Source organism: Cucumis melo, chromosome 7, assembly GCF_025177605.1.
Source record: "Cucumis melo cultivar AY chromosome 7, USDA_Cmelo_AY_1.0, whole genome shotgun sequence".
Taxonomy (NCBI): Eukaryota; Viridiplantae; Streptophyta; class Magnoliopsida; order Cucurbitales; family Cucurbitaceae; genus Cucumis; species Cucumis melo.
This window is the reverse complement of record NC_066863.1, coordinates 27,940,109-27,962,581: the sequence shown is the minus strand read 5'-3', so window position 1 is coordinate 27,962,581 and position 22,473 is coordinate 27,940,109. Positions and strand designations below refer to the sequence as shown.

The 22,473-nt window shown below is 34.2% G+C and overlaps 3 protein-coding genes across 7 annotated transcripts; 1 reads left to right on the top strand and 2 right to left on the bottom strand.

Moving 5' to 3' along the window:
- Window positions 1–1,067: 1,067 nt before the first annotated feature.
- LOC103494622 (putative pentatricopeptide repeat-containing protein At5g13230, mitochondrial) lies at window positions 1,068–4,577 on the bottom strand. The gene is made up of 2 exons (XM_008455900.3): window positions 1,703–4,577; window positions 1,068–1,560 (listed from the first exon to the last, which is right to left on the bottom strand). Exon 1 carries the CDS (start codon window positions 4,274–4,276, stop codon window positions 1,775–1,777), a length of 2,502 nt encoding a protein of 833 aa, XP_008454122.2. The 5' UTR covers window positions 4,277–4,577; the 3' UTR covers window positions 1,068–1,560; window positions 1,703–1,774.
- A 4,445-nt stretch (window positions 4,578–9,022) lies between these two features.
- On the top strand, window positions 9,023–15,010 carry LOC103494621 (calreticulin-3). Of its 2 annotated transcripts, XM_051087378.1 has the most exons (15): window positions 9,086–9,338; window positions 9,755–9,862; window positions 10,322–10,514; window positions 10,599–10,670; window positions 11,371–11,629; window positions 11,937–11,993; window positions 12,076–12,123; window positions 12,289–12,375; window positions 12,457–12,514; window positions 12,905–12,972; window positions 13,194–13,289; window positions 13,480–13,536; window positions 13,632–13,718; window positions 14,488–14,517; window positions 14,749–15,010. In XM_051087378.1, the coding sequence occupies exons 1-15, from the start codon at window positions 9,203–9,205 to the stop codon at window positions 14,758–14,760; spliced, it is 1,368 nt and encodes a 455-aa protein (XP_050943335.1). In that variant the 5' UTR covers window positions 9,086–9,202; the 3' UTR covers window positions 14,761–15,010. The 2 variants fall into 2 exon arrangements, with proteins under 2 accessions (XP_008454121.1, XP_050943335.1); XM_008455899.3 differs by lacking the exon at window positions 10,599–10,670 and having other exon boundaries at window positions 9,023–9,338.
- Window positions 15,011–16,106: 1,096 nt separating this feature from the next.
- Window positions 16,107–21,664, bottom strand: LOC103494620 (putative RNA polymerase II subunit B1 CTD phosphatase RPAP2 homolog). 4 transcript variants are annotated; one of them, XR_538686.3, is made up of 9 exons: window positions 21,485–21,647; window positions 21,277–21,317; window positions 20,388–21,007; window positions 19,258–19,935; window positions 18,665–18,855; window positions 18,313–18,576; window positions 17,017–17,175; window positions 16,425–16,618; window positions 16,107–16,334 (listed from the first exon to the last, which is right to left on the bottom strand). XR_538686.3 is itself a non-coding variant. In XM_008455897.3 (8 exons), the coding sequence occupies exons 3-8, from the start codon at window positions 20,974–20,976 to the stop codon at window positions 16,514–16,516; spliced, it is 1,986 nt and encodes a 661-aa protein (XP_008454119.2). In that variant the 5' UTR covers window positions 20,977–21,007; window positions 21,277–21,317; window positions 21,485–21,647; the 3' UTR covers window positions 16,107–16,513. The 4 variants fall into 4 exon arrangements, 2 of the variants coding, with proteins under 2 accessions (XP_008454119.2, XP_008454120.2); XR_007822277.1 differs by lacking the exon at window positions 21,277–21,317 and having other exon boundaries at window positions 21,485–21,630; XM_008455897.3 differs by having other exon boundaries at window positions 16,107–16,618.
- Between the last annotated feature and the right edge of the window lie 809 nt (window positions 21,665–22,473).

Sequence of the window (22,473 nt, the reverse complement as noted above, 5' to 3'; positions counted from 1 at the left end):
CTCTTTATTACTGGATATTTGATTTGAGATGGTGATTTGAAGTCCTAGCTAGATGTCGAAGTCCATGCCAAAATGAAATAGTTTATGCAATTAATCACTATTCGCCTACTTAAACTCTGTTAGGATCCCACCTAACAAGGAAACACTCAAATATGGGAACTGTATGGAAATTTGTTGTAATGTCATAAGAAAAGTAACAAGATAACCTAGTCTTTCGAAGGGCTAGTCTTTCCAAATTCTTCAAAGGAAAAACTCTTTGTACCTTCTTCTCCCAAGGCCACTCCCTCTATTTATAACTAAAAACCCTAACAAACTTACACGATACTTACTAATATACCCCTTCTAATATCCATTCAAGTTACCCTAATATATCACTAACTAAAGACTAGAGTTCCCACAAATTCATTGAACATCCTAGTTCAGGGAACTCGTTTTGACTGAACAAGGGGTGGTTAATTATTCTAATTCCACATCATGTTAGCCTCTTCAACAAACTCCAGTAGAAGAGAAATGAAAATTTGCTGAAAGACAAAAGGCTACCTTGAGAGTGGGGTTTGGTGTGAGTTTTAGATATCGAGGGTGCAAGAGAGAGGGGATGCGGTCTTCTTCCTCGATTCCTTCCATAAGAGAGCTCTAGCTAGAGCTTGATGGCTAGGCATTCTTCACCATTTTTGTAGTATGTTATTGCCATTGTGAGGTATAAAGGATTAAGCCCACCCTGCACCGTGAATTTAGACTTCATTGGTAAACTATAAATTTGGTTGTCCCTTTCTCTTTCTTCTTGTCTTCTTTATTTTATGATAGTTGATATCTATTTGTATCAGAAGTTGGTTGTGTTGATTCCACTGTGATAATCGGAAAATATTTGTCAAAGAACTTTTAAATGTTGTAATAATACCCCTTAAAACTTCCAGAAAGGGGTCAAAAGTTTCCAAACCATTAGTATATAGATGAAAATCATTATCTAAGACCCATGAACTTTGTGTCTCGTTTGAATAGTAGGTGCCGCTAAACTTATAAAAGTTGCATTAACATCTTTACCCTCCAGAAAAATAAAATAAAAGCACTTAAAAAATGGTCCTATTTTTATAATATATGAACATAATTAAATTGTTTATTTACACCTCGTCATCTCCCTCTTCCATTTCCTCTCTCCTCTACTTAAACTTATGGTCTAAGACTTCTCCATTTTTCCTCTTTTGTCCCTCTCTTCTTCAATACCATCTTAATCTTCTTCTTCCATTCTCCAATCTCTAAAACTACCAGACACGAAGAGCTTTCTCTCATTTATGAATATGCTTAAGTATAGATATAAAAATTTCAACACCCAAACTATCCATCCCTTTAAAGTTATCTTGAGTTTGGAAAGTAACAAATTTGAACAATCCATATAGCTACCTTCACTTTTTTCCCCATTTGTCCATTCCTTCCTCAAAGTTTCTCGATAACCAAACAGAAAGACGAACAACCATACCTGTTTCTTGCCTCGTATTGAACACCTTATTTAGGTCATCTTCGTTCTCATATATTAATATTTTACTACCAGCATATATAGGCAACCTGCAATTGACATATCTTAACATCAGCATTACTCTTTACGGTTATGGTGTATGCATGTGTGTGTGTGTGTATTATTTATCTTCTTGCCATGATATTTTTAACGGATACTAGTCTACCATAGGAGTTCTGGTTGACAAGTTACCTTGAATTTCGCAAGTTATTCCTTATTAGGTGATTCAATTTAAATGCACCACGTGAATGAAGTAAGTTTTGGTCACCAGTAGTCAGCACAAGAGCATGACCCATTCTCAAAGTGATGAAAACGATTCATGTCTCTAACAATAATAACACGCCCAACAATCTTCGATATTAACTTAATTACAGAATGGCAATCAACACAAATACGGAGATTTTTAATTATGCGAATCGGGCATCCAGCGGGCATCCTAACCAGACCAAAAGCCAAGGCTAATCTTTCACTGTGTAACCAAAGGAGACGCTCCTTCTCATCATCTTCCACATCAAGTAGTACAGCATTAAGATGAGGAGAATACCCTGCCTTCCTGGTTTTCATGTTTAAAAATTCAAGCATCCCATTGATTAACTTCAGGTCAGCATGCGAAGTATCAGCCACGGTGAAACAATGAACATTACCCTGGTTCTCAATCCAACTTAATCCAGGCTCCTTCTTTACTCCTTTTCTTTTCATATGCTTTCTAACATAAGCCACATTACCCCACCTTCTCGCCCTTGCATAGATGTTGGACAATAATACATGGCTTGCTTCATCTCGAGGTTCCAACTCAAGCACGCGCTGAGCAGAAATTCTTCCCAATTCAACATCATTGTGAATTACACAAGCCCCAAGTAAAGCACGCCAAATCATTACACTGGGCTCAAAAGGGATATCTTCAATAAATTTCACGGCCTGATCAAGATTACCTGACCTCCCCATAAGCCACACCATACAGGTATAATGCTCCATACATGGTTCAATCCCATAATCCTGTTTCATAGAAGTAAAATACTGTTTTCCTTCATCTAACCGGCCAGTGTTACTACAGGCTGACAAGACACCAACAAAAGTCAACTCGTCCGGTTTGCACTCTGTTTCTTTCATAAGATTAAACATTTTTATTGCCTCCACTCCTAGACCATGCATAGAATATCCACAGATAATAGCATTCCAGGATACTTTGTCTCGTAGATCCAACATGTCAAACATAAAACGAGCATCTTTAATGCTACCACACTTGGCATACATATCTATCAAAGCATTACCAACAGCAATATCTTGGCCATAGATGGTTTTAGCTGTCAAGCAATGAACCTGAAGTCCAAGTTCTAAGGCAGCAAGAGTAGCGCAAGCACGGAGGATGCTAGAGTAAGTCACTTCAGTTGCCTGCACTTGGTATCTAAGCATGTTGGAAAACAGACTCAATGCCCTCTCCCCATCACCCAACTGCACATAGCTTACAATAATTGTGTTCCAAGAAACATCATTTCTGTCTGATAATGCCTCAAATAGTTCCATAGATTGTTCAATACACCCACATTTAGCATAGCAAGCCATAAGGGCATTGGATACAAACACATCAGTAGATAGTCCAGCCTTAAGTGCATGTCCATGGATTGTTTTACTCAAATCTAAACTCTCCATGGCTGCAGAAGCTTGCAGCACACTAGAAAATGTAAATTGATTGGGTGTAACAAAAGCTCTCCTCATTTGACAAAAAATTTCCAAAGCCTTTTCAGATTGACCACTTTGCGCAAATCTTGAAATCATGAAACTCCATGGAATCACATCGTTTTTAGGCATATCCCCAAACGCTCGCCAAGCATCATCATTATCACCACACCTAGTGTACAGTTCAAGTAGCCCAACTCCTACATAAAGATCTCGCTCATAATTTGTTTTTAAAACAGAACAATGAACCGTCTTCCCTGCATCAAAATTCTGCAGGCCAAGACAGGCCTTAAGCACACCAGCAAAAGTAAAATTGTTTGGCTTGAATCCAGCTACCCTCATCTGTGAGAAGAATTCCAAAGCTTCAGAGAAACAATCATTTTCGGCATAAGAAGCAATCATCCCAGTCCAAGATACCATATCCTTACAACTAATCCCATCAAATACTTCTCTAGCCATACTAACACAACCAGAAACAGAGTAAGCATCGATAAGAGCAGTCCCAATAAAAGTATTAGAACCATATCCAACTTTAAGTACACAACCATGGACAATACGTCCCAATTCCGCCCATTCCATACTAACAAGCAACTTCAAAACAGTAGTGAAAACAAACGGATTGAGCTCATGACCTTCACCGTGTAGTCTAGCAAATAACTCAAATGCCTCAATGAATTTATTAGACTGCGCATACCCATGAATTAGCGTCACAAATGAAACAGTATTTTTCTCCGGCATTTCATCGAACACCTTTCTGGCATCGGACAACAACCCAAGTTTCACATAAGCATTGAGAAGAACATTGAAAGCAAACAAGTCCAAACAACCACCTTCTTTCACAATCTTACAATGAATGAGCTTTCCTAAATTTAAATCACCGCTTTGGATACAGTCTTGGAGCAGAGCAGCATAGGAATGAGAATCGAACTCTGGCCTCGGTGGGTCGCCGATACTCGTCGTCCATTGCTGAGGCAGAGCAGTCTGTGCAGAGAAGTGATAACAAAGATTGCTTTTTGTAGCACAATAGTTGTAATGCGCTCTGAAAGATGAACATGGTAGCTTTAGGCGGTAACCAAATGACCTGATCATACGCCTCAAAACACCAAGTCGAAACTCAGAGTGTATACGATAAAAACCATAGAAACTGAGGTGATTGTTTGGAATGAAAATGGCCCAACTTCACCGTCGCCGCCACTCACTTCTATAAGTGCATATGTCTCATATCATATGCTCGAGTTGGTCTTGAAATTTCAATTATAGCACCAACATAGGGAGGTAGAAAACTTTTGAATCGTGTTTTAATCCACAAAGGTAAGTTAGAGATTTTTTTATAGCTTGAATATGGTTGTTCTTTTAACATTGTTGGTTCATTTTGTAGTTAATGAGATGTGAGAAATGCATACATTTTAGGTCATTTCAAGAAGAATCAAGCGACTAGATATATGTAGTGTTATAACGTTGAGTCGCTACTTGTAATATCTAAGGTTGAGATGCTCGAGTTTGAAGTACTATGGCTAAATTGTTAGTAGCATTTCAATTTATGGAATTATTATATAATGATTTTTTAATTTTTTTCCATATATATATACATATGGAAATAGAAACAAATAGACTAGAAACAATACATTTTGTCACAATGACACCACATGGAAATTAAATGAATGAAATTGGAATATACGTTAAGTATAATGAAATAAAAAGCCGCTTTGGGATGAAATAAGCATGAAATGAAGTGATTACAAAAAGTTTCTAAAACCCTAAACTTAAATATTAGCTATGGGTTGAGAAAAAGAATCGAATTCTCTAGAACCTAATTTACCATTGTTCTATCGATCACATTTATTTTTCTTTTTCTTGTTATTTGATCTTATAGAAGCACTCAAGGTAATTGTTTGCAAAAAGGTCATAATTTTACGAAAGAAAATAAATTAGTATTAATAATAATGCAAATTTTATGGGAACACAAAAAAAACAGCCCATGTTTGGTCTTTCACTTCTATAAACCCTAAGATGGGCTTTTCCAAAAGTGGAAAGCCACCTTTTTTTGCTGACCCACAACTCTTTAACCAAATTAGCCATCTGAACTCTATATGTCGAGTCGGCTATTTTGCTAATCTCATGTGAGATGTGATAAATCGATATAGGAGTATGCATCGATCGATCGTAATCATTTTTTTTCATACAATCTACTATCGAATCGATTACGATCGGTTTAGTAAATATTCAAATTGACTCCAATCATGAAAAAGTACAAACTGACCGATTGATAGTTTCAGTCGGTTTAAGCCTTTGAATTTTTTTAAAAAATATTGTCGGTTTGAAATTTTCCTAAATCGAAAACCGACCAAACTCTTCCTTATCTTCGACCAATTACCTTCGAAAGTTGATCGGTTCAATTTTTCAAGCTATCATGCTCACACTTCATTCTTGGATCAGTATTTTTCAACTTTTTTTGTATCGCTCTTTCGTTGACCATCGTTTGAGAGGTCAACCTAAAACCATCTTTGGCTCGAGTGCACATAGCTATTTTGGTCATTGTTGGATTTTTATGGGGGATGATTTTCTTTGAACCTCGTTGATTTTAGAATTTACTCAATCCAAACTTAGTTCTTAGTAAGTTTTAGGTCATTGTTACTCTCTGTCTTGCCTTATGTTTATATAGCCTAAATTTATTATTTGGAAAACTTTGAGTATATTATCTGGCGTTTCGAATGACCAAATACGAAGTCTTGTATTTTGTTAATCTTTGTTTTATTTATGTGTTTTACTCTAGGGTTTAGAGAGATGTGTTATATCAATTTTCTATCCCTCCACCCTCCATGTTATATTATGAATTATTCTTGAAAATTGTTCTTTCTTTACCCGTGACAAAGTTAATACATTGATAATAAACCATGTAAATATGTGCGATGATTTTACACTATTTTATATTTTTCTATTTTCTTTATTTGTCGACTTCACAACACTTATCTATAGAATCAATCAAAATTCTATAAATATAGAACAACACATGGACGCGAAGATTATAAACCAAAACATTGAAAATTTAAAAACTTTATTAAAAAATACGAACGATTATGGTGTTTCATGTGAATGGAATGATTGGTGAGAACATTGAAGATGATGTGAATTTGTAATTAGAAGTTATACGGACTTGCATGAGTGATGATAAAGTGAATCATGATTATTTCAAGATCGAAAATATAAGAAAACAACATTGTTTAAACTAATTATACGTATTTGGCACCACAAGATAAAGAAACCGAGTAACAAAACATAATGAAGTACATTTCGAGTAGCATTCATTTTCATAAATTTAGTCACTAAATTGTTCAATTATAATTAGTCATATGACAACTTTTTTAATTTCTTTTTTAAAATATTTTAACTAAACCTATAAACACACGATATATCTCGAGATCTACCAAAGTATTGCCCTAATATAATTACCGTAAAAGTTTGTAATATTTTGATGTCTTTTTTAAGTTGTTCGTTGATTTTGAAAAGATGTTTTTTAAGATAATATTTTTCTTATCAATCTTCCATCATAATGTATATCTTTTTCATGACTTTATCTATATTAAAGTTGTGTGTGTAATTAATTAAGGAGTCAACTCGTTTTTCTCCGGAGCTTCGTCTTCGTCATCGTCTTCTAGTCAACTCCCAGTTTCCTATTCACTACGCTCTCGGCCGACGTGTTCTTCCCTTCAACGGACCAATCACCGCTTCCAGCTTGGCTTTCTCCCAATCATAACCTGCCACGTAGGACTCTCTTACGTTTTAATTCCTTTCTTCCTCCAATCAAAATAATCTAACCCAACCTTGTTATTGTTTTTATTATTTATTGGAGTTTTTTTCAAAAACGTTTTTTTATTTTTCTTGTTTATATTCTTATTTTTTAAATAATTAAATCTTTAACTTCGAAATTTACACTGTATTTGATTCTAGTTTATGAAATTTTAACTTCTACGTAGGGTCGATTGTATTTAATTTAGGGTTTAAGATATAAGTTTTTAGGAAAATTTGAGCTCTTCCTCGACTTTAATTATATATATCTCTAATTGGTAAAATTATTATCCATCCCTTTTTAGACTCAAATTCGAGTCCACTCCTTACAATTTTTTTTTTTTTTGCATGTTTGAAGGCACAATTTTGATAAAGAGTTTCTTTAAGAAAATACAATGTTATAAATCAAGATCCTTTAAAGAATTATAATGTGAACTATGAAAGAGCGTAGAAATTGTGCACTAGGAGCCTGACAATCAGAATAATTACTAAGCTAGTGATAAATATTAATAGTTAAGTAGTTTTCTTTATATATATTATATAAAGACAATAAAGTTGAGGGGGACTCGAGCCCCCTGGGCCTATGCTAAATGGTGCTAAGAGCCATCACCATATTGATGGCAGAAAATCACTCGACCATTGGTTTTTTAAAAATATAATTGGTAACAATGGTCCATGATTTTTTTTTTCTAATATCTCATACGGTCCACGATTTCAACACCTATTTTTGTAAAAAAAAAATTATTCTCCCCTATCTTTGACCCAATTTATTAAAATAATATTATTTTAGAAAAATCGATTGATAGAGCTTCTAAAGTGATTTTTGATTAAACCGGTGGAAATTTATATTTTAAGTACTCCATATTTATATTTTAGAAAAACTATATTGATACAAGAAAAAGAACATATGAAATAATAATATTGATTTAAAAACTACCTCGTAAATAAACAATTATCTCAAAAATAACCAAATAAACCAAAATATCACTGCTACAAAAACAACATTACTTGGCATTGTTTCGCAATAAAAAATTTGTGTCAAAATGCTTAATCTCGTCAAGATAAAATTTACTCGATATGTTATAGATGACAAGTATATGATGTCAATCGACTTATTTTACGTGTCAAATAATTTAAATTCTTAACATTTATTATCGTACCCAATCCAAAGTTTTGGATACTAGAAAGGAGCGATCGAACCAAAGAAAAGCACAATGCTTTTGTTGTGAAAATTATTTTCTTTTAAAAAGAGAGGAAGCACGAGGGAAATAGAAACCCTTCTAAATATTTTTAGAATCAAAGAAAAAAAGAAAATTGTTATGAATAAATAAAAAAAATATATTTATAAAATATAGAAAGAAAAACTTAAATAAACTCTAAGAAATTTGATAGATTTTTCAATGTTGGGTAAATAGTTTTATTATTTTAAAAAATATCTCATTTAACTTAATATTTTTTATAAATAAACTATATATTCCGTATTTTCATTATTTTTTTAACGTCTTCTATAAAAATATCAAGTACTTCTAAATTGCATACGTTAAAGTAATGTTATTATTTACCAGCACAACTATAAATATCACAGATTCTTGTTGTTTATTAATGATAGACACTGTATCTCTTTGAAGTAAAGTTTTTTTTTTATATATATTTATAAATATTTTAAATAATTTTGTCGTTTAAAAAAATTATTCATCACCAAAATTATTTGCAACTTGAAATGATAATTACCAAAATGAATTGTTTTGAAAGATAGCAAATTAATCTAAATATTTTAAATATATATATATATATAGTATCGATGTACAAATATCACACATCACAGATATATATTGACAAAATAAAAACGAAGATGTTTATCACTCTCTAACACTATTTATAATAGTACGTGAAAAATGTTTTCTTTATACTTTGGAACAAAAAAAGAGATTGTTATTTGAAATAGTTGTATGAAAAATGTTTTCTTTCTTCCAAAAAAGTGGAAGAACTGTAATGAATTGGATGGTGTATTACACGACCAATTGACTTGGTTAATATCAATATTGTTAGAAATTCCAATGAATCGACTATGTATAGTATAGTATTCAAAGAGTAGTTTCTAGAAAGAACGGACCAAAGAACTTTGAATTTTATGATTTGTTTATTTAAGTAGCGATCTTTCTTCTCCTTCTTCTTCTTCCTCTGTACCTCAGAATTTGTTTGTATCGACTTCCTTGACTCGCTTCACTAATGGAGGAGTTTACTCCCAATACCAATCTCCACTTTCTTCCTTCGATCAAGCTTTTCCTTTCACTTCTACTCATCAATTCCATCTTCACTTTCCACACTGCTCTCTCTGAAATTTTCTTCGAAGAGCGATTCGAAGGTAAATTTCCAATCTTTCTTCTCTTCTCTTCTCTTCTCTTCTCTTCTCTTCTCTTCTTCTTAGTTTTTTTCTTTTCTCTGTTTTCCTTTTCACTTTTTTTTTCGGAGTGAGTTTAGTTAAATGTACGGTGTCCGATCCGCTTTTCGGAAATGAATGTTCGCACTGGCCGATTTAGGTTTTTATTTTGTTGTTGTTGTTATTATTATGTTTTAGAAATGGACTTTCTGATTTTGATGGTTTTTTTTGTGCCTGTTTTTAGAAGGTAATCCGTTTTTGTATTGCGTTTCGTTGCCACTTTTGGATGTAATTGAATGCTACATTTTTGGAAACTTGGGGGAAAGTTAAAGGTTTGTAATGTGGATTTAGATACGTAATGGTAATGGTTTTTTTCTTTTCTTATTTTCCTGTGGGGGTAGATGGATGGAAGAGCCGTTGGGTCTTATCTGACTGGAAAAGAAGTGAAGGGAAAGCTGGGACTTTTAAGCACACCGCCGGAAAATGGGCTGGAGATCCAGATGACAAAGGTATTTATTATGGGTTACTTTGTTATAAACTGCTGATTTTTGATGCGTTATGAAATTTTTATTTGATTCTCAAAAAGGTCATAGGTTTATATTTCTAGCTTATGCCAATTATACTTACTAACTTGTAGGTTTTTTCTTTGGAAACTGATTTTAAAATTTGTTCATCAAGTTATGGTATTTTCTTGGTTAAAATGGTCTGTGTATTTGGAACACACCATTTGAATATATGTTCAAAATTTATAGGGGGAAGAATGAAAGAGATGAAAGTTTTGTTTGGAAAAGGTAACCATAAGGACCAACAATAGGGACTGACTTTAAGATTTACTGAGAGTATAGTACTAAGTTTGGACGTTTGATAATATAAGGACTAAATAAAAGAGGTTTCAAAGTTCAAGACCAAAATGGTATTTTTACCTATATTCAGATTTTAAGCAGATGGTGATGATGATTGGTTTGCAGGCATTCAGACTTACAATGATGCTAAGCATTTTGCCATATCTGCAAAGATACCGGAGTTCTCCAACGAGAACAGAACTCTAGTGGTCCAGTATTCTATCAAATTCGAACAGGAGATTGAATGTGGTGGCGGGTACCTTAAGCTTCATTCTGGTTATGTCAATCAGAAGAAATATGGTGGCGATACCCCTTACAGGTCTGGTTATATCTCTTTGTTTGTCACTAACTTGAATGAGTAAAACCTCTTCATGCTTAACGTTGTAATTTTTGGAATTGTTAGTTTTGTTAAACAACACATGCATGGTAATCAAGCAACCCTTAAACAGAGAATGAGTTGGCAAATTGAAAGAAGGTAAAAGGAAATTTAAAGAATGCTTGGAGTCTTTACTTTTAGCCCACTCTCTTCCCTTCCTCCTTTTTTGCCTTAGCAATTGAAGCTTCTTCTGCCTTCTTCCATTGCCCTCAATGAAATCCTTAAGGATTATGTTATTTGGTTGGTAAAAACCTCAAACAAAGGGGGCTTTGTTCCAGAAGTGGACAAGCTAAATCAAAATGATAGGAAAACCTGCTGCTTTACATTCCTGATGGAGTAAATTCAGGCTTGGGAAGCCGTTCTTGCAATCGTTTCAAGTCTACTTATCATCTCTTCACCCCAACCCCAACTGTGATTACCTCAATACAAGACATCTCTCATCTTAGAAGCAATAAATGAGAGTAAAGACATTCAATGCCATTGACATCAACCACCAATGCAAACAACTTTTCATTGCTTTCTACAAATGTAATCCCAATGGAACAGAACTCTTGTTCTTTTGAGGTGATTTTCCATGGTTATTGGGTCAAGTTCTCTTAGTTCTTTGAGAGCTCATTTATGCAGATGCATGCCAAAACGTATTATAAAAAATTAACATGTTTCTGCCTGTAGAGTTTCATCTGTTTCTTTTTTCTATTTTGTGAACTCTCAATGGTCTTTAAGTTGTCTGTATAAAAACGTATTATAGAAAATTAACAACAAATGAAAATGTCTAAATTCTAGATCTTCTTTTTTGCAGTATGATGTTTGGGCCAGATTTATGTGGTACACAGACGAAAAAACTCCATGCGATACTTTCTTACCAGGGGCAGAATTATCCCATAAAGAAGGATTTGCAATGTGAAACAGACAAGTTAACTCATTTCTACACATTCATTCTTAGGCCCGATGCTAGTTACAGTATACTTGTTGATAATCGAGAAAGAGATTCTGGAAGCATGTACAGTGATTGGGACATCCTGCCACCTAGGAAAATCAAAGATGTTAAGGCGAAAAAGGTGCTCTTTGGAGACTGTAAATTTAAATACTTATACTATTAGGTGGGACTTATGAGAAGTTATTATAAATCTGATCCTATAATGTGGAAAAATAAGGTCTTATTCTGGTTCAACATTATCTGCCTGAACCATGGAAGTTCTCGTATAAGTTGCATCCTAATGCAACTTGTATTATATTATACCTACAACATGCTTGTTTGTTCTGCCTGTTGGTTTTAAAAATTCATAGTTTATTATCTAAGATCTGCCGAATAGTTTCCTTGCAAATATGCATTTTACAGTTTCTAAAATTCCCTATACCTTACAGCCTGCTGACTGGGATGACAGAGAATACATTGAAGATCCTAATGATGTTAAACCAGAGGTATTTAGCGACACATTTTTCCTGATGGTAGCAGGTTGCTATATTTCATAGCTTTCAATGAACTTTTCATTCTTTTATTTAGGGATATGATTCAATCCCAGCCGAGATTCCTGATCCGAAGGCTAAAGAGGTTTGTTGTTAATTTTGCATACATAATGTAGTCTCATCAAGTCTTCATCCTTCCTTCCCTAATTGCTGACGGGATCTAGTATTAACAAATTTTGTTGGAAAACTTTTTCTATGTAAATTAGTTGTTCTTTTGATGTACTTGATCTCTTTGCTCTTTCTTAAATAGCCTGATACATGGGACGAGGATGAGGATGGCATGTGGAAGGCTCCCAAGGTTCCAAATCCAGCATACAAGGGACCGTGGAAGCGTAAGGTGACTAAAGTGCTTTCCTATATATGCTCACTGTGATGTGTTCTGTACAAGTTCTCATTTATCTTATGGCATGCTATACAGAAAATCAAGAACCCCAATTACAAGGGAAAATGGAAGACTCCATGGATTGATAATCCAGGTATGTTTCTTGTCAGCTGGTCAGATAGAGATGGATGAAGCGATTTGTGACAAAAGCAGTGCCTTAGCGTTCTTGTGGAACCTTAATAAATGTATTTTTTAGGCTTTTCTATTGCCTGCTTGAAAATCAAACTGCTTGAAAATGGACCTGTCTATTTCAATGTTTTAGATAAATGGTAAAACAGTAAAACTAGTTACTAGTGATACATGATCATGACCTCATAGTCATTCTAGGTTGATTCTTTGGAGCTATTATTTTATTCAATTGTTAGAGTTCTGCTTTAAGAACGATCTTATATGCTACCCAACTTTGCAATTTTTTTTCCTCATTAAAAGACATCTATATTAATATATATATGTTTTTTCTTCGTTTGCTGTTTTATTTATCCAGAGTTTGAGGATGATCCTAATCTTTACGTGCTAAGACCAATAAAGTATGTGGGCATTGAAGTTTGGCAGGTAGACATCATGATTTGTTTTTGTTTCCCTTTCCAAAAGTTTATTAATTCAGAGTAAAATTTAAAATTAATCCCGTTCTTGTGTTTTGGTTAATTATTGTATTTGTCAACGGTTTTGTTCTGTGTTCTAGTTGAAGTTTAATAATGTCCCCACTAACCGATCTTTCAAACTATGTTGCATAGCATCTGCTTAATGTCTGATGCCGGATTAATATTTTGCAGGTAAAAGCTGGATCAGTTTTTGACAACATTTTGATATGCGATGACCCCCAGTATGCAAAGGAAGTTGTTGATGATACGTTTGCAAGAAATAAGGAGGTATATATTTCATTTACTGGAAATTTCTTTTTGGACAGTCTCAAGTAGGAGGAGCCTTTATATTTGATTTAATGACGAGTTGTCAAGATGTGAAAAAGAAAATCTACGACGAGGAAGAAGAGAGAAAAATAATAGAACAGTAGTTATGTTTGAATGATGAGTTGTCAATTCAATGTGTTCATAATTTCAGGCTGAAAAGGAAGCTTTTGAGGAAGCAGAAAAAGAAAGGAAGGCTAGGGAAGAAAAGGTGAGAAGTCTTGTTGGTTTCATTGCCCGATGACATAACACAACATGAATTCTTAATTTCTTCATTTTAATATACATTGAGTATATCTGATATAGGAGGCTCAAAGGGCTCGAGAGGAAGGTGAAAAGAGAAGAAGGGAGCGAGACTATCGTCATAGAGATAGGAGGCGGCATTATCGAAGGGTATATCTCTAGCTGAACATATCTCATCTATAATTTATCATCTACATTGCTCCCTTTTGAGCTTTACTGCCACTGAAGAGGTGGGGTGATTTATTCCTTTCACCATGTCTTTCTTCTAATAGCCAAGAATTTGTTGGCTTTATACCTGATTGGTTTTCCTTCATTTTTCTTTTTTGGGTGATAAGTGTTCCTTGCCTGCTTAGGTAAACAATAAACCAAACTTTCCATAGGTAATATGTATTGGATGACGCGGGATCCTTTGCCTTGTTTCAAAGTTTTTGCAATTCATTTGAAACCGAATTTAGTGATCACAGAGCTCCTAATTAACCTATTAGTGTATTTAGTTTACTCAAAGAAGAGGTCTTTGGAGTCTGACTTAGTTACTAAAATCAATTGCTTTTACCATGTGTTGGTTATATGAGTATGTGTTGAGAGTACAAACTACTTTAGGCTGGTTGGTTATAAAAGTTCATGTCAGAGATGTGGACTATTTAGGAAATAGTGAACTCTTGTAACAAGAGGGGAAGTGAAGATGAGTATAAAATAGTAAATACTCTAACAAAGAGGGATTTGAAATAGTAATATTGTAGTTAATTGTTCGCTATAATACTACAAGTAAATATTGTAACAACTATTATAGCTCACTCCACCCACTTAAAGATGGGGGTCCAAACACCTAGAGTGTTCTTTCTCAAAGCTACTGTTGTTTCAGTTTAGCGCACATGTGCAATCGACTGATTTAGTCTAATCTTAAAATTTGAATTTGCAGGATCGACATGACTTCGATGACTACGGCCATGTAAGTTGTCCCTCCCAACTATTGACAAAAACATTAAGATTTAAACTATTATGGTCTTAGAAGTATCAAGTAACCTCTCTCACTGTCTGGCATGAATGAAAAATGATTCAGTATATGAAAACATTGAAAAATATTAAATTCCACGATCCATTTATGATAAAAGGAAAAATTAGTTAAGTAAGTCTGGAATTTACATGAAAGAAGGAGCTGATTAAGTCGTTGGTGTTGCAGGATGAGCTATGAGGTTGGTTTGGTAGTCCAAGTGGCTTCAGTTGGTCCGAAGGACATCCTCCAACCTTTTTGTGCTTCTGCTGTGAGACATAAATTACAAACTACTTGCCCTTCTTCCGTTGAAATATTTGTTGTATTGAAACTGTACTCATTTATGGGGAAGGTTTGTAGTTTCTTTTCCACTTTGTATTTGTTGTGTTTGAATTTTGCAAATCATATGGACTCATATTGATTATTAATAATCTTACTCATGATTATTTCACTTCTCTCTCTCTCTTGGGGCAAATTGCAAAAACTACTCTTAAGATATGATAGCAATTGTAATTATATAATTGAATTTTCAAAACTTTTTATAGTAATTGATTTCTCACACGAAATTGGATTCTTAAACATTTATGAAAATTGGATCATATAAATTTGATTGTTTAATTTTAGAATTTAAATAAGACAGAGAACTTAGTTTTAATTTTGAAAGTTAACAGCTATGAACCAGCTTATTAAATATTTTATAATTTCACTGTAATTACAAAAATATGTATGAATTTTTTTATTTATTTCATAAAAACAAACCTTTTTATAGAAATTGTTAATGTTTTGTTTTAAAAATGTATGTCTAACTTTTCGAACCTTTTACAAATATTAAAATAAGAAAAAGAGAAGTTAATACCAAATATGCTTGTTAATACCAACTATGCTTATTGTAACATATTTCGTGAGATTAGTACTCAAATATTTATGGATATAATAAAAAAAATGCAAATATATGCTCATTGTGCATATGGATAATAATTTATAGCGTACTAAGAATGGGGCCTTGAAAATTTCATTATGCTTCTTCTACGTGTGAAAGAGATTAGGATAACAAACATTAGTACATGAATTCCCAGCCTTAGAGTAAATGAAATGATATGAATTCAACCTACAAACCTCAATGATTCGAGACGGATTTGAGGGCTACGTCACCGTCCACGATTTTGTCTATTCTAGGATCTTTTTTTTTTATCTTGAGATTCTTCGAGTATTCTTTCATTTTGCCTCAATCAAAGCCATGAAATGATGCTTTACAAATATATATATATATATATATATATATATATATATATATATATATATATATATATATATATATATATATATATATATTAGATATTTCTTGTATCATGTCTTTTAATTTATATTAAAAAACAAAATAATGGTATTAAATAGTATTTTTAGAAATTGCAAATATAACAAAATCTATGCATGATAGATTATATTGTTAATAGACTCGTATCATCGCTATGTGGTAAAGTTTGTTATATCTACACTATTATTTTGAGTTGAGTTTGGTTCTACAAATAAAAAATTAGGACAAACTCTTCCTAATGAAAATTCCATAAAAAAATCTGACATCCTCCACCCCTCAAACTTTCTTGGCATCTTTAAGTATAATAATGATTATTTATACTTAAAAGACTTAAAAAGAGTCTAACTATGTTTATTTAGAACTAAATTGTTCCAAAATAACTTAATACAAAATCACCTCAAATGGGACAACAGCGACCGCACCTGTTCACAAGCAATTCTAAAGAAAATGTTTGCCTAGCCTGCAACAATTAATTCTCCCAATAAGAAATACTAGAGAATCTACATGTAGAAACAGCATGTGGTGTGTACGATTACTGACTATTATGTACCGTGAATCGGATTAGCCAGGAACTGGACATCAATTTGAACCGGCCTCAAGTGTGATGATAATTGTGTTGGAGATTTTGGTTCTAATCCTTTAGGCATCATTCTCAACTGAAAGTTGAGCTGTTAGACCAAGAGGTAATATATGATCTTTCATTATCTCGTATTCGTCGGATTGTATCTGAGCACGATCAAGCACCTATGTGCGTGAGAGTGAGAGCAGGATGTTAAAAAATACCCCAATCTAAGAATTAAGGAATACGGCATTTCATCAAAAATTCTGTCTGAAGTTATAGTTATAATGTACAAATACTCTTCATGACCAATCACTTACGCTGCAACCGAGCATGAAATGAACTTTAGCGGTTCTCATTAAACTATACAATAGCATATTTCCGAGAACTAAACAATATAAAGAAACAAATTTTGAATTTTGAATTGAAAGAGGAAAATCTATCATTATGTCCTCGAGAAAAAGGTTAGTATATATTTCACGGTAATGATGCTTAGTAATTCTTATACGTCTTATCTAACACTATGATCGAAACAAATCAATCGTTTCTAAGCAAAAGGGCAGAGATTTATAGGGAGCCAAACCTTATGATACAGATTTCTACTACTTGACATGTGGGAGGCAAGTGAAGGAATCCGGCAAACAGATAAAGCTTCAATAAATAAGAGAACAATTACTTGCCACTGCTTCATTCTGAATGCTGGAAGAGCATCAAGGAAAGTCATGGTGTCTAACAAGTGTGCCTGCACAAGAACATGAATCGATGTCACTCATATGGCAAAGTTGGATTAACAGTATGGTATCCTTCTCTCATGTGGTATAGACCTTCCAAAATCATGAGAATGCCTTTTAAATTTCAAATTCCATACAGTATTCAGACCAGTCTTCAATAGTAACATTAGAATAGAAACCACGAGCTAAAAAACTGATTTTAAACAGGGGATAGAGGTCCATACATCCATGAATCCTCCCCCTAATCCTCCCACAAATCCTCCCCTCCCCTAAAAATAAAGCAGGAGAAGTAGACAGCACAGTTCCCTGCAAGGCAATCTAAAATCATCAACTTTCTAATCTCCTTGTGCCATGGAAAGCACAATAGTCGATCACTGCAACCATTTCCAGAGTACAGCAAGGTCTATAGCTATAATCCTTTAGCGTTCCCAATAACCTGAATCTCCAAGACCAATGCCTAGTAAATTACTGGCTGAAGGTAAGAAAATACGCTTCTTCATTTGCTAAAGCAATCTCCTTGGGAGATCTTGAACGGAAGTCTCTCCTAGTTAAAACCACTTAAATGTGCACTTACAAGAAAGAAAGCCAGCAATAGAAAATATTATATTGGAGGTTTTCTGTTAGCAGCTAGCCTACCGGTGTCCTAATAAAAATTTTGACCTCCTTCCATTTTTATGGGTGGGTCAGCCTTTTGGTTGTATCAAAAAGAGAGTTTCGTTGGCACTCACATGTGCTTTCTTCTGGATTATTTGGGGTGGTCCCTTTTTAGGGACTCTTTCTCCCCTTTTGATCGTTTTAGGGACTTCGTTTTATCTACTGTGTTTTTTAGGTGTAAATCTAAGCAATCCTTTTACCTGTTATAGCTTATCTTTCTTAATTAATCACCTATGGTTGCAGGGGCTTTTCCTCTTATTCCGTCAATCAATTAAATGATTCTATTTCTTTTTCAAAAAGGAAAAGTTAAACAAGACCCAGTACCGAGGGGAATGGTACCGTCTACCACAGATACTAAATATATACCAACAAAAGTAAATAATAACAATAATAAGCTCTGCATATATGCAAACTAACGTAGGTTCTCCATTATCAGTTATTACCAACAAAAGTTATTGAGAGAAAAGAACAATGTCATAAATGTTTGTCATTACCATCCCATACTCCAAACGTGATACTGGGGTCGATAGCTTAAGTTCAGAAGCAAGTCCAGGTATTGCCCGTGTTAGACATCCAGCAAGTGTTTGCTTGATTTCAGAAGATCGGCCATCAGCAGAGACAATTTTACTTGGATACTCCTTCCCATCAATATATTGAAATTCCTCATGGAACTTATCATCTTTTCCATAAATGTAGGCCAAGGAAGATGAGGTTACCCATGCAAAGATTGCCATCCACATGGTTGCAAAAGAAGATAACTGGAAAAAACAAGGTAAACGTGGTGGGAAAAAGGATATATTTAGGTTGGGAACAGAAGGTGCGTCCAAAAAAAGAGAAGGAGCTTACAGTTAGGCTGAAACCCTCAGGAGGCGCATCATACCAAGATTCACTGGGATCAAACAGATCAGAATGTAATACCCCAAGTTTGTTTGACTTCTCTGAAAATGAATGTGGTTCTGATGCCTTGACAGGATCAGTAGATGCTTCTTCATTAGCGTCACTTGGATGTGGCAATATAATAATTCCAGCTTCAGACACTGAATATTACAAATAACAGAACACAAAGAAAAACAATATGACGTCTCTTCTAGAGAGATATTACAAAGAACAAAACACAGAAGAAAAAACTATATGAGTAACCATCTAGTTCATATTCATACAGCAATTTTATAACCACTAAAGCCACTTTCTGTGTTTTGGTAGGATGAAGTTTCAACGTTTTAAGGAAATAGAATGCAGAGAAGGTGACAATATATATTTGCTAAAAACCAATGAAAACACAACAAAAATTAAATTTCTAAATGGCTTATAAAACAAAATAGGGAAAACTAGAACTAGTTTCAGCAGAACTCATCTTATGGCCAGCGCCAGACAAGTAATATAATCTTTATAGCATGTACAATAACTAACCCCAATCCGTCGTGCATAGAGTAGATTACCTGCCTCAGAGACCTCACTTTGCCCAGAAGTAATTGCTTCGGCTGCCTGGCTCAGTGCCATTGCACAGGCTTCAGCAGATTCAACCCGTAGTAGGTCCTCATTATCATTGTCGAAATTTACCAAATTGCTTGTGATTCTGGAACATTCCTTTGTCTTCCCCTTTTCTCCGACCTCTGGAAGGTTCATACTGGTGTCATCAATCTTTTCATCTGCCCAAGTAACAGAGCGCCGCAGGTTTTTCTTGCCAGGTTGTTTAAGGGAGGATTTTATCTCAGTTCCCCTAAGATCATTGAATCCACCTTTTGGTTCTTCTGTCACTAAATTGAAATTAGTGCTGCGGTTATTTGAAGTTGAAGGAGCATCAGACAAATTATTAGTACTTTCTTCGGTGGCTGATACTTTAGTTCTTTCTTTGGATCCTCTTGCCTTATGCCCAACACTGTTTTTTGGGGGAGCTCGAGCATGTGAGGTTTCCAAAATGGTAAATTGGTCATTTGATTCTTTACCACAGAATTCTCCTGTTTGTATCTTTGAATTAGTATCAAGAGCCATCTCTTTCAAACTAGATGATATCTTTGAAACACTATACTCTTCATCTGTGATTATAGTACTTGTGAAGGAGAAGTCGCTGAAGAAATCCTTTCCACCACCCAATGGCTTAATTTTAGCTGTAGAACCTATGACAGTGCACCAAAACTCAATTAAACTAACAGCCAACAGGAGCAAATAAATACACTGTTTCAAACTTTCACTTTCTTTTCTTTTTCTTTTTTCTTAGGTATTCTAAGAATGCTTTTTTTTTCTCTTCAACTTTTCTCATAGGGACGCCCCAATAATGCATTTGATTCGACATGAACCGAATTCAACAATCAAACACAGCAAGTTGCAGGCATAGTAGACAATGTTCAACACCAAACTTTTAGCATTAGACCCTATGACGGTGTACTTCACTTTAACCGCCAATGCAAATAAATCTATAATTCCCTTCTTCATTATAGCATTCTAAGAGCATTTTTCCTTTTGCTAGGAAGATCTTTTGAATGTATAATCTTCTCCAATATGGAATTCAACAACCAACACAATAAAACTTCGGCATACAGAGAAAAAAAGTTGGGAAAAAAAAAGTTACCATCCTTGGATTCTTTTCCATCCTTGCTGGGCAAAGTCATGATCTTATGATCTCTGTGCGGCACATAACCTTCAATTGCATTTGATGGACCCATCCACTCTTCAATGGGAACTTCTCCAATACTGCTTTCTATCTTCTCCTGAATTTCAAGTCCCGAATCACAATTATTCCCCACATTTTCCTTAGAATCCAAACTCATATTCTCAAACAGCTTAAGAATATCTTTAAGTTTCGCGGGGTTCATAACCGAACATCTCTCATCTTGCAATCTCCCAGAAAAGGCACGGCTGTTAATGAGGCAAGCAGAAGAGCAGTACTTATATGTCTCTTCTAAATCATACACCTTATGTTCTTTCAATGAAATTCTGTACCGGCCTCTCCTAGTGTTATCAGACGGCAAATTAGAATGGCATAATGGATATCCACAGAGGTTTGCAATAGACCGCTCAGTCACCACATCTTCATAGTCACTCCGAGACATCAGAGACCCAGCTGCAAATAGCTGATTCTCATTTTGAATGCCCTCATAGAGTGCAAGTTGCAATTTATATACTGTATCTTTAATCAAAGCAGATTGATTCTTTGCCATTGAGAAAATCCCTCAATATTACTTCACTTTCCTGTACGTGAAATGAAAATTTAACATACATCAGTGCTGGATAAAGCTTAAACGTCTCAACATTATATAAAACAGTCGAACAACAAAGATAAGCACCATTAACAAATTAGCTTATTTCTATCCACGTAGCTCCGTTCCATTTAAACTAGAAAAGAAAACATATATATATATACTCTCATACAACTCCATGAACTTATACTTTGTATGTTACAACGTATATAGAATTCCAAGAGCATATATAGAACATCTAAAACAAGCACCAAAACAAACCTCCAAGTTCTTTACTCGAATCGTTCGAGCAGACCGATAATCTGCACCGAGTCAATAACGAGATGACGTAAGTAAAAATAGGTGTCGATAATAAAGACTTCGCATGTGGCGGCTCAAGAGAAGAACGTGCCAGTGAAATTCAGAGAAATTTCAACAGAGCGAGAGAGAGAGAAAAAAAAAACAGGATTTGGAACATGAGCCATCAGACCTGGTGTAAATGGATGCTGGCAGTGGGCGGAGTTTACACCAAGGGAACAGCCGCCGTGCCGATCGCCGCTGGCCGCGGGAGAAGACAACGACGCGAAATCGTGAGGAGAGGGAAAAAGTTGGGAAAACGTTTCTAATTTTTTGCAGTTCGGTTCGAGGGTTTTGTTTTATTTCCAATTCAGACCCCACCCGCCATTGTTTTAATTTGGAATTACAAATAAATATTTCTTTAGACTGAGGTTTTAACTCAAATATAAATATAATGTTAACCAAAATATTTAATTTTCGACACGATCGATAATCTAAAATTTTGTTATATTTTGTAAGTATTATTTTTAATGAATTTTTACTTATATAATTCTTTTGTTAAGTAAGTTTAAAATATCATTTTATTTGTGTTAAGTGAATTTAAATTTAATTGTTTAAAAGTTAATTTAGTGGAGACGACATGTGATAATAGTAATAATAATTAACAATAACTTAGGGGATCTACATGCATTAATCAATGTCGGTTTTTTAGAAAAAATCAGCATCAAACACCTACTAATCAGTTTTCTATATATAAAAGTCGTTATGTGGTCAATGAATACGATTGGTTTCTCTTCTCATTTTGTGTTTCGGTATCAATCAAAACCATAGAAATTCACTATAACATGGTAGACTAAAATGAGTTAGATAGTCGAAGCCATTTGAGAGTCGTAAGGTTAAAGGGAGATGGTTGAAATTAAAAGAGTCATTCGTGAATGAATGAATATCGGGAGGAGGGGTGTTCAAATAACCCAAATTATCCTTACCCAATTTGTAAATGTTGGATTGAGTTGAGTTTTTTTTTTTTTTTTTAATGTTTTTCGGGTCGGCTTGTGTTTTTTTTATGTTATATATTTTTTTTTAAATTTTGGTTTACCCATCCAACAACAACGAGAGTTTATAATATTATAAAAAATATATATATATGTATTATTATAAAGCTCATAATAGATATGTTGAATT

Excerpts from the sequence above, each read along its gene's own strand:
- LOC103494620 (XM_008455898.3), bottom strand. The coding sequence starts at position 20,976 with ATGGCAAAGAATCAATCTGCTTTGATTAAAGATACAGTATATAAATTG. Across the intron at positions 19,936-20,387 it reads TGGAAAAGAATCCAAGGATG|GTTCTACAGCTAAAATTAAG; the intron begins GTAACTTTTTTT and ends GCACTGTCATAG. Across the intron at positions 18,577-18,664 it reads CTGAGGGTTTCAGCCTAACT|TTATCTTCTTTTGCAACCAT; the intron begins GTAAGCTCCTTC and ends TGTTTTTTCCAG.
- LOC103494621 (XM_051087378.1), top strand. The coding sequence starts at position 9,203 with ATGGAGGAGTTTACTCCCAATACCAATCTCCACTTTCTTCCTTCGATC. Across the intron at positions 10,515-10,598 it reads GGTGGCGATACCCCTTACAG|TTTTGTTAAACAACACATGC; the intron begins GTCTGGTTATAT and ends TGGAATTGTTAG. Across the intron at positions 11,630-11,936 it reads AAGATGTTAAGGCGAAAAAG|CCTGCTGACTGGGATGACAG; the intron begins GTGCTCTTTGGA and ends TATACCTTACAG.
- LOC103494622 (XM_008455900.3), bottom strand. The coding sequence starts at position 4,276 with ATGATCAGGTCATTTGGTTACCGCCTAAAGCTACCATGTTCATCTTTC.